The sequence below is a fragment of the Mixophyes fleayi genome, chromosome 9 (genome assembly GCF_038048845.1).
Source record: "Mixophyes fleayi isolate aMixFle1 chromosome 9, aMixFle1.hap1, whole genome shotgun sequence".
NCBI lineage: Eukaryota > Metazoa > Chordata > Amphibia > Anura > Limnodynastidae > Mixophyes > Mixophyes fleayi.
In genome coordinates this window covers 18,947,116-18,958,649 of record NC_134410.1, presented here as the reverse complement: position 1 = coordinate 18,958,649, position 11,534 = coordinate 18,947,116, and the positions used below count along the sequence as shown (strand labels likewise).

At 39.1% G+C, this 11,534-nt stretch overlaps 1 protein-coding gene across 1 annotated transcript; it reads left to right on the top strand.

Annotated features, from left to right (window-relative positions):
* Nucleotides 1-5,117: 5,117 nt before the first annotated feature.
* On the top strand, nucleotides 5,118-6,071 carry LOC142101516 (olfactory receptor 5V1-like). Its single transcript, XM_075185972.1, has one exon. It carries the CDS (start codon nucleotides 5,118-5,120, stop codon nucleotides 6,069-6,071), a length of 954 nt encoding a protein of 317 aa, XP_075042073.1.
* The last annotated feature ends 5,463 nt before the right edge of the window (nucleotides 6,072-11,534 follow it).

The window sequence follows — 11,534 nt, the reverse complement described above, 5'->3', positions numbered from 1 at the left end:
GCATTAATATTTCTGGCTGTCAAAAGTCATATCTGTCAGCAGTATCTACTCAATAATTTGTAGCACACCTCAGTGTTTTTGGGGTGTCCTCCCTAATTGTGCATTAATATTTCTGGCTGTCAAAAGTCATATCTGTCAGCAGTATCTACTCAATAATTTGTAGCACTCCTCAGTGTTTTTGGGGTGTCCTCCCTAATTGTGCATTAATATTTCTGGCTGTCAAAAGTCATATCTGTCAGCAGTATCTACTCAATAATTTTTAGCACTCCTCAGTGTTTTTGGGGTGTCCTCCCTAATTGTGCATTAATATTTCTGGCTGTCAAAAGTCATATCTGTCAGCAGTATCTACTCAATAATTTTTAGCACTCCTCAGTGTTTTTGGGGTGTCCTCCCTAATTGTGCATTAATATTTCTGGCTGTCAAAAGTCATATCTGTCAGCAGTATCTACTCAATAATTTGTAGCACTCCTCAGTGTTTTTGGGGTGTCCTCCCTAATTGTGCATTAATATTTCTGGCTGTCAAAAGTCATATCTGTCAGCAGTATCTACTCAATAATTTGTAGCACACCTCAGTGTTTTTGGGGTGTCCTCCCTAATTGTGCATTAATATTTCTGGCTGTCAAAAGTCATATCTGTCAGCAGTATCTACTCAATAATTTGTAGCACTCCTCAGTGTTTTTGGGGTGTCCTCCCTAATTGTGCATTAATATTTCTGGCTGTCAAAAGTCATATCTGTCAGCAGTATCTACTCAATAATTTTTAGCACTCCTCAGTGTTTTTGGGGTGTCCTCCCTAATTGTGCATTAATATTTCTGGCTGTCAAAAGTCATATCTGTCAGCAGTATCTACTCAATAATTTTTAGCACTCCTCAGTGTTTTTGGGGTGTCCTCCCTAATTGTGCATTAATATTTCTGGCTGTCAAAAGTCATATCTGTCAGCAGTATCTACTCAATAATTTGTAGCACTCCTCAGTGTTTTTGGGGTGTCCTCCCTAATTGTGCATTAATATTTCTGGCTGTCAAAAGTCATATCTGTCAGCAGTATCTACTCAATAATTTGTAGCACACCTCAGTGTTTTTGGGGTGTCCTCCCTAATTGTGCATTAATATTTCTGGCTGTCAAAAGTCATAACTGTCAGCAGAATCTACTAAATAATTTTTAGCACTCCCCAGTGGTTTGCGCTCAGAATGGATTCAAAGCAGTCCACATATGATCTAAATGAGCAACCAGGTTCTGTCACCAGTCCTGATGTTAGTGTTCCCAGTACGTCATCTGGCCAAGGCGATGTCAAACAACAGAGTGTTTTCAAATTAGTGCAAAAAACAAAAACCCAAAAAAATTTTACTGTATTGAAGCGAAAAAGAAGTGTAACTGAGCAAAAGTTAAGTGACGATAAAAAAAAAATTGCAAGCATGCCATTCTACACACGCAGTGGCAAAGAGAGAATGAGGCCTTCACCTTTGGCTATTAGTGGCAGATCCCAAAAAGTTACCCACCCTACAATTGGTGCACAACTACTGTTACGCGTCAAAGCCGAGCTGCAAGATAACAGTGAGGCATTACAGGAGAATATTTGCTCTGATTCACAAATGACAACAATCCCTGTGGAGAGTCCATCCAACAGTGGGATGTCTAATCGTGACCATTCTGTTAGTCTACCCATAAAGAAGGGCCCTTTCAGCAGTTCTGCTGATGTGTGCCTGAACAGCCCGAGTGTAGCCGGTGATACACCAAGTGAGGATGACACTTTGTCTTTAGAAGAGGATGTGGGGGAGATTTGGGTATCCGACGATGAGGATGCGGTTGATTGTGTAAGTCCTGCAGCAGTGTGGCACCAGTGGGAGCAGTTCTGGCATGTGAGGTTCTGGCACCAATATGCACTTTACAAACACAAGCAGGGATGACGCAGGGGGCAGACCACAACAGTTTGACATCTGGGCTGGTTTGAAGGATTTGTCAAAAAAATGTGTGACCTTGACCATAATTCCAACCAATCCTACTATTAACATGCAAAGGATGGTGGAGGGCCTATCAGGGATTAAACTGTATTTTTCATAATTTTCACTAATAATGTTTGGGTGTAATATACACCCAAAGACGAGTGCTCAATTGCTAAGAGTCATTGATGGAGAGGAAGACAAGCAGGCTTGTCTGTCGAATTTGCAGGCAAATTGTGCTGCGTTATATAGGTAACACCCAAAGAGAAGAGCTCCATTGCTCCATTGCTAATTGTAATTGCTGAAATAGAAATAATAGGGCTGACAGTCTTGGTCTAAATCTGCAGTTACATTTTATTGTACCATAGCTCATTGCGAAACTGGAGAGGTGGCAGGGTTTAGTGATAATCTTCCTCCAACAATACTAATTCATCCCAATATCCCAATATCATAGAAGTCTGTGTAGTATGATGTAATTGCTGATAATGGCCTTCCAAAGGGAATGACTAGTTGATTTTAGGGCAGAGCTGTCACGGTTTTTGGGCAATTCTTTTACAGCACAGCAAATATCAAAATGTTTAGCGGACTCATCTGAATCACCACTGGGTGTCTTGGGAAAGCAATTTCTTTTATTACAAGCAGTTGCCAGAGAAACTGAAGGAGAAGACGTCCCAACAAGATGTTGATAAGTCTGGGATCCTTGCAAAGAAAATTAAGTATTTCATCTACAATTAAAATATAGTTAGCACATTTACTTTGTTTTATTGCACACTATAATTTTATGTAGCACCTTTTCAAAATCTATTATTAAGGCAATCACTTGACTCAAGCTAACTGTGTCTGCACTTTCTTCACAGGTAACTACTTCGCTGGACTAAAGTATATTCCCCTCAAATGCTAGTCTTCTTGCAGCTGCTGTATTCTCCTACATGCTGTTGCAGAAACCACAAATTGACCCTAAATGTTTATGGACACAAACAGCATCTCCTGCATGTCATTTTTCAAAAGTTCTGTAACACCAAGTTGATAGTGTGTGCAAAACAGGAAATGTGATGGAATTCAGCCCCGCTGTAATGCTGGACCAATATTGGGGTCGTAATCAGAAATGACATATCCTCAGGAGACTCCAAGCAGGATTAGCCATCTTTCAATGACATCCCTTAGTTTTTGGAACAGTTTGTCAGCTGTATGCCTCTTAGTGAAGCTGCTGATACACAGAGTAGCCTACTTCTCAAAAATGTGATGCACCTGGGTACATGCTGCTGCTGTCCATGCTGGGGAAGGCGAAAGACCAACCCAGTGGGCTTTCACAGTCATATAATCTTTTGTTTGCCCAGTTCCGCTTGTACACATATCTGTGGTTAAGTGTACAGTGGGTAGAATACCATTTTGTCACCCAATAATGACATTTTTAGGAACTTTCCGGTACAGGAGAGAATAAGCTTTTCTAGTAAAATGGTATAGTGATGACATTTGCTAACAGGGACATAACACCTCAATTAAATGTCTTAAACCAACTGTATTAATAGTGGACATTGGACACAGATCTAACGCTAGCATAGTACCCAGGGCGTCTGTGATCCGCTTTGCGACTGGGTGACAGGTTTCATTCTTGCTTCCTCTTGCAGAGGATTGTTTACTTGCCAATTGTTGGGGGGGAAGATTGCAGGTGCTGGGATGTAGATGAGAGAAGGGAGGTAGATTATGCTGGAATGCTTGTTGTTAATTTTTTTTTAACCAAAGTTTCTGATTTTCCCAACAGTTTGCCAATAACTCGCTGAAAAATGACGAAACATGGATGAGGATCCCAGATGGTTAAGGTCCCTACCTCTACTGAGTGTGGCTTTCAAAATGTTACAAATGGATAGACAACTCTTGCCAGGATTCGTGTAAAAATAATTCCACACTTAAGAGGTGGATTTTTGGTCTTATGCCCAGGCATGACAATGGCCTTTTTGTTATCACTGGCAAGAACTGCAGCAATTTTTCTTTTCAAGTGTATGAAAATCATATTGTGACATAGGAGGTGTTCAAAATTGAATAAAAAATGACTGCAAATTAGTGTTACTGAGGTTAATAATAATGTAGCTACAAAATAATACCTAAATTATGTTATTTTAGCACCAATAAATGTAATTTTTATAACAAATTGCAAAACAAAACCAAACAAAACCAAAACCAAAACACGCAATGGCGGTTTTGCAAAACCAAAACCAAAACCAAAACACGACGGTAATCCAGATCCAAAACCGAATCCAAAACCAAAACACGGGGGTCAGTGACCATCTCTAGTATATATGCACCACAGCATCTACAATGCCTGTAAATCTCAAGATATATTGAAGATATGAAAACTACAGTAGGTACTTTTCATCATGTTGGATGATGTAGTCTTATATCTGTACACTTTACATAGATGCTACTGTCTGGGAGCAAGTATCACTGCAATATGGATTTGACTGTTGACAACTTGGTCTGTGCAATCAATGACCGTAAAAAGCTTGGAAGCATCAATCTGCTACTTTAATAGGTTTTAATATCCAGGTTCATCAGAGAACAACAAACTTCAAAAAAACAAGATTCAAAAAAACAAGTGAGTTACTGTTTTTTGAACTAAAATCCATATATCATTATAATCTTGCTATTTTTCAGAATGTACAACCACACAGAGTACAGTGCAGTATATCAAAGCACAGAATAATACTGTATGCCAGGACAATGACAATGAAAATCATACAGGACAATTAATGTGATACAAAATTAAGCCATAGAAGAAGGGGGTGATTTAGGAAAGAGAATAGATGATCTTGAGGGGATGTGCATATATATTTCTTCCTTTTGTGTATATTTTAATGTGAAATGTCCGATCCCATTCCCACATATGCCCTATGGGAATGCAGGGAGTTCCGCAATGTTGTGCAGTTTGTCCTCTATCATATTGTATGTTCCAGTACACCTTTAACTATCTGTAAAGGTTATTTCAATCTCACTCTAGAAATGTGGTCAGGATCATAGGGACATTTTGTAAACATCTGTAGCTGCAGTAAACTCTTCTGTCTTTGTCAAGTATTTATTCCACTTTGGTATAAATGAAAGATTGGATAACAAAAATCTTTTCTAATTTTTCATGTTTAAACACACAGGCATTCTTCTGAGCTACTGTTATCATAAGCCATAAAATGGAGAGACCAAATCAGACTATGGTGACATATTTCATCATTAAAGGCATCACAGATGTCCCAGAGCTCCAAGCTCCGATCTTCCTTCTGGTTCTTCTAATTTATCTCGGCACTCTTGGTGGTAACATGACCATTCTTTTACTGGTCTACATGGATCATCATCTCCACACTCCCATGTACTTCTTCTTGGCCAACTTGTCCGTCATTGACATGTGGTCAACCACAGTTACTCTACACAACATCCTTCTTATAGGTATAACTGGAAATAGAGACATTTCATATGTAAGTTGCATAGCTCAGATGTATTTCTTTGGATCTTTGATCAGTGATGAACTCTTGTTCTTAACAGCTATGAGCTATGACCGATATGTTGCCATCTGTAACCCTTTGAGATATACTATGATCATGAACCATAGAGTTTGTGCCCTTTTGGCCACTGTCTGTTGGGTGCTTGGATTTTTAGAAGTAATACCATATGTTGTCTTGGTGACAAGATTTCACTGTTACAGATCCAATATAGTCAACCATTTCTTTTGTGATCTTGTACCTGTCATAAAGCTCTCTTGCAGTGATACATCTGTTTTAGAGACCCTGTTCATCGTTGAAGGAGTAGTCATTTTGGTTCTTGCTCCTTTTTTACTAACAGTTATTTCTTATATTCTTATTATCACAGCCATACTAAGGATCAGGTCTAGCAGTGGCAGACGTAAGGCCTTCTACACATGTTCCTCACACCTCACAGTTGTCATCCTTCTCTATACTACGCTAATCTATCAATACCTAAGGCCGATATCAGCCGATAGTCTGGAGTACAATAAGCTGCTCTCTCTCTTTAATTCAGCTGCAGTTCCAATTTTAAATCCTCTTATTTACAGCCTAAAAAATAAAGATGTAAAAGCAGCTTTTTGGCAGAAATTGCATTTTTTGAGAGACAAAGGTAATGTACTAAAATGAGTTAAGTCACAGACAAGACGATATTATATTGGAAAAAAGATCAAGTGTAGTGGCAGAATTAAAAAAGAGACTGTATTAAAAAAATTAATGCACAATGTGGCAGACAATAGATCTGCAATGTGGCTGTACAATGAAGGTACAATTTCCAGCGTAGTGTCACACCACTATAGTTTGTTCACAATAGTTATATGATACCATAGTTGTACCATAGTATGGTGACAAAGGGGAATAGCATTGTGAACAATGCAAGTCACATGGTAAAAAGGGATGTGTAGTCTAAACATTTTGCAATGGTGGCACAATTACAAAACCCCGGTACACTTCTCGATTGTTTTAGTGGATGTTCAGATGTTACGTATCCAGATAATGCCTCAGAGCTCAAGTTACCTCATTTACCAGACTTTTATGATTGATGAATTATGTCTATTCTATATATGCATATACAGTTGTCAAAGTGGACATTTAGAAGTGATGGTATGAAAAATGTAATAGGAATTTAAGTGAATGGAATATGATAGTTTTACAATGAAGGCAGTAGGAGAAGTGACGGTATGTCATAGGAGCATATACGCCCCCGCTTAGTCCATTGGTTTATTTAACAAATTATTTTATGTATTAAATATTGATGGATTATTATTATTATTATTGTTGTTATTGTAATTACTATTATTATTATTAATAATAATAATAATATTAATAATAATTTAGATAGTGAAAGTCATATTACACAGTGTTCTCTGGAACATTTATAGACCATTCACATCAGTCCCTAACCTATTGAAGCTTACAGTCTGAAATCCCTGCCACACACCCATACACACACACACACACACACACACACACACACACACACACACATCCATACACACAAACACAAAAGCCAATTAATCTACAAGTATGTCTTTGGAATGTGGGAGGAAAATGGATCAATTGGAGGAAACCGACACAAATATGGGGTAGCATGCAAACTCATACACAAATTGTGCCCTGGTCATAGTTGAATCCATGGTCCTAGCACTGCAAATCAGCAATGTGCTGCCACATTTGTGCTCCGCACCTATATAGGAAAACAATACATTAAAAAAAGCATACTAACATGTATGTGTTGAGTTGAATGCATATCAAGATGCGTCAAGCTCAAAAAATTGTCTTTTTGAGCATTTGCCATATAGAACTAAATTAAATGCAATACCTCCACATCTATTCAAATATGAATTAGTCCTACTAGTATTGTCAATTAAGTAGTGTAAATAAAGATGTCAATGACTTGATTTAATATAGCCATAATGCTAATGATATAATAACTAGTAGCTGGATTGATCAAAATGCAATCAGCCAATCACAAGTTGTTAGTGCTGCTGAGAGTCATCATCATTATGACCAAATTAGGAAGTAAAAGGTGAGCTCTATTAAAATGTGTTTTGTACAGTAGTATGCGGCTCCTATATTTAATGACAGTTTATGTAATACTAAAGGAGCACAAAACATTTAGCCTCATAAAAGGAAGTTGGACGGAGCCACTTAACAGAAACATCACAATGGAGAAAATAGGGTAAGATTTAGGTTAGTTAATTTTTTTAAAAGGATAAAATGTGATTGTTCCGTTGTGTCCCATCTGCTGCGATAGCTCCGCTGCCAATACTCTGCAAAAGGCTATTACATTAATTATTTCTTCTTGTCGTCTTTGTATGTCATTCATTGTGCAGATTCTGACCATTTTAAATAAGTATGGGAGCAGCTATTTTTATTGTAACAGTTTTTCTACAAGATATCACAATCTACAACACATAACATTTATAGGTTCTGAATACAGGTTTTCTATTCACTATATTTTTAGAAGATAATTTTTACTTTTCTGAGACTAAGGGGTATATTTACTAAACTGTGGGTTTGAAAAAGTGGAGATGTTGCCTATAGCAACCAATCAGATTCTAGTTGTTATTTATTTAGTACACTCAACAAAATGACAGCTAGAATCTGATTGGTTGCTATAGGCAACATCTCCACTTTTACAAACCTGAAAGACATCCAAATAATTTTTTAAAATTCTGCTTTTGACTTTGACATCACTGCCTCAAGAACCGTAAACGGCTCACTGAGCCTTCACCTGCGGCCCCAGCACCTCCCTGCTTCATTTTTTGCAAGATCACAAGATTTGCTTGTGATAGCTTGTAACACTTGTTAAAAATGTCTACTGATGCGTTATTGCAGATATGTGTCTCTTTAAATAAATGTCTTGTTTTAACTTATTACTGAGATTAAGGGCCATCCCATGATGTCCCTAAAGAGTTGTCTATAACTGGCAAAGCTGATCAGTAATTAACCCTTGCAACAGTAAAGAAACCCTCCCTATGCGGATTGTTAATCTTTATTTCTTCTACTCGTAATTGATGACCCATTGTTCTTTGTATCATCATCATCATCATCACCATTTATATAGCGCCACTGATTCCGCAGCGCTGTACAGAGAACTCATTCACATCAGTCCCTGCCCCTTTGGAGCTTACAGTCTAAATTCCCTAACATAGATATATAGAAAGAGACAGACTAGGGTAAATTTTTGATAGCAGCCAATTACCCTACTAGTATTTTTTTATTTTTTTGGAGTGTGGGAGGAAACCGGAGCACCCAGAAGAAACCCACGCAAACACAGGGAGAACATACAAACTCCACAAAGAGAAGGCCATGGTCAGGAATTGAACTCATGATCCCAGCACTGTGAGGCAGAAGTGGTAATCACTTAGCCATTGTGCTGCCCTACATGGTTCTTATAGCCCTGTATGGTTCTTGCTGTGCAAGACAATGTTTTCATATAATATAGCAGCCACACTAATAAATTAAGTGCTATCAGCTAGAGAGGTCAATCCATAGTCATTCAATCAGAAGCAGCTAGCCAATGCGGCTGATCGCCATCATCTTCATTATGTCTTATTGCGCAAACCATTCTGCACCTGCAACAGATAAGTGAACAGACAGGTGGACATGTGTCTGTGCCTAGATCTACCTCAGGTGCAATTACACAAACAGGTTTCCCTTTATTTATTTTTAACTTACCCAAGGACATTTGTATTGTTTTTTCGAGAAATATATGGCTTTTTTTTACCATAGTTGAATAAATGTATATTTTTTTAGTAATGAGAATTATATGGGTGAATATAGACAATTTCAATTACATTTTTCTTGAGTCTTCCCTTAGCTACAGTCACAAACACTAAATATTATTTTCTGACTTCTGCTTACAGAGATACCAAATATATGTAGTTAAAGTTTGCCCAATACCCATAATAAAGTCTAAGTGGAAAAAATATATCTGTGTTTCCCATTTTTTACTTTTATTAAATGTATATATTTATTGTACTTTGCAAACTTTTTTAATTGATTTCTCTAATTTTGTATATCCCCTTACTATAACATCTCCTACACTTACATACTAAATAGGGGTGGGTCCCATGATCTCCCCTTACTTGAAACTGTAGTTCATAGATCAGTATTGAAATGTATCCAGTGCAGGGAGATATGTGAGAGAGAAGGGGAGAAGATGGTGCAGGGTGATATGTGAGAGGTACAGGAGAGAAGATGTTGCAGGAGATATTTGAGAGGGACAGGGGGAAAAGAGTGCAGGAGGATATGTGACAGGGACATGGGAGAAGATGGTGCAGGGGGATATGTAAGAGGGAGTGCAGAGATGATGTTGCAGGAGGATAGGTGAGAGGGACAGGGGAGAAGATGGTGCAAGAGGATATGTGACAGGGGAGAAGATGGTACAGGGAGACATGTGAGAGAGACAGGGGAGAAGATTGTGTAGGGGGGATATGTGAGAGGTACAGGGGAGAAGATGGTGTTGGGGGATATGTGACAGGGACAGGGGAGAAGATGATGCAGGGGGGTATGTAAGAGAGAGTGAGGAGATGATGTTGCAGGGGGATAGATAAGAGAGACAGGGGAGACGATGTTTCAGGAGTATATGTGACAGGGACAGGAGAGAAGGTGGTGTAGGTGGATATGTGAGAGGGACAGAGAGGATGGTGTAGGTGGATATGTGAGGGGGCAGAGAAGATGGTGCAGGGGATATGTGAGAGGGACACAGAAGATGTTGCAGGGGGATATGTAACAGGGACAGGGGAGAAGATGTTGCAGGGGGATAGGTGAGAGGGACAGGGGAGACAATGGTGCAGGGGGATATGTGACAGGGACAGGGGAGAAGATAGTGCAGGGGGATATGTTAGAGATACAGGGGGAGAAGATGGTGCAGGGAGATATGTGAGAGGGACAGAAAAGATGGTGCAGGGGGATATTTGAGAGGGACAAGGGGAGAAGATGGTGCAGGGGGATATGTGAGAGGGTCAGGGGAGAAGTTGGTAATGGTGGATATGTGAGAGGGACAAAGAAGATGATGCAGGTGGATATGTGAGAGGGACAGAAAAGATGGTGCAGGGGGATATTTGAGAGGGACAAGGGGAGAAGATGGTGCAGGTGGACATATGAGATGGACAGGGGAGGAAGACGGTGAGGGGAAATATGTGAGAGAGACAGGAGAGAAGATTGTGCAGGGATATAGGTAATAGGAACAGGCCAAAAGATGGTGGAGCGGGTAGGCAAAAGGTAAAGGCAGAGACACCTTAAGAATGGGATTGTCAGGTATACAGCCACCATAAAACATGAGTAGGAATGAAGGATGGGAATGCACAGACACAGATTTTTTTTGGGGTGGAATTATTCAGGCACAGTCAGGACAAGTGTTTAAAAATAAAAAAAGAAAATTCAAGCAATCATATTCCACTCAGTTATAATTTCCATACCCCCATTTCTAATTTAACACTTCAACCACTGGATAAGAGATCTAGACAACAATTGCAGCAGGTAACAGGAAATACCTAACTCTGCAGAAAGTCTTTAAGACATATAGCCTTAGTAGAAACTTAAAGCTGGGCATCTATTGTACTGTGGTGAGGCCAGTAGTAACCTATGGCTCAGAAGCTTAGACAATGACCACCTGTACTGAAGAACTCCCTAGGAGTTGGGAGAGGAAGGTATTTAGGTGAAGTTATGGCCTTATACATGAAAGGATCAGAAGGAATGATGATCTGAGGGCTCTTTATAACAAACTAGACTTAGTGTCTGAAATAAAAGCATAGGCTCAGATGGCTAGATCATTTCATAAGACTATTGAAAAGCAAAAGAGTGAAGAAGGTGTTCAGCAGAATCCCAGGATTATGGCATCAGAGCAGCTGACCCAGAGCTAGTTGTTTGGATGATGTTGAGATGTATTTAGGGAAGACGAGGGTCAGCCGATGGAGAATCAGAGCAAGAAGTAGAGATGATTGGGCTGGAATTGCTCAGGAAGCCAATACTCTTCCTGGGTTGTAGAGTCAAGAAAAGAATAATGTAATGAAGTGTCATATACACCAGAGTAAATAGTGTATGGATACTTTTATTAATAAAATAAAATCCCATATTCCATAT

Excerpts from the sequence above, each read along its gene's own strand:
- LOC142101516 (XM_075185972.1), top strand. The coding sequence starts at position 5,118 with ATGGAGAGACCAAATCAGACTATGGTGACATATTTCATCATTAAAGGC.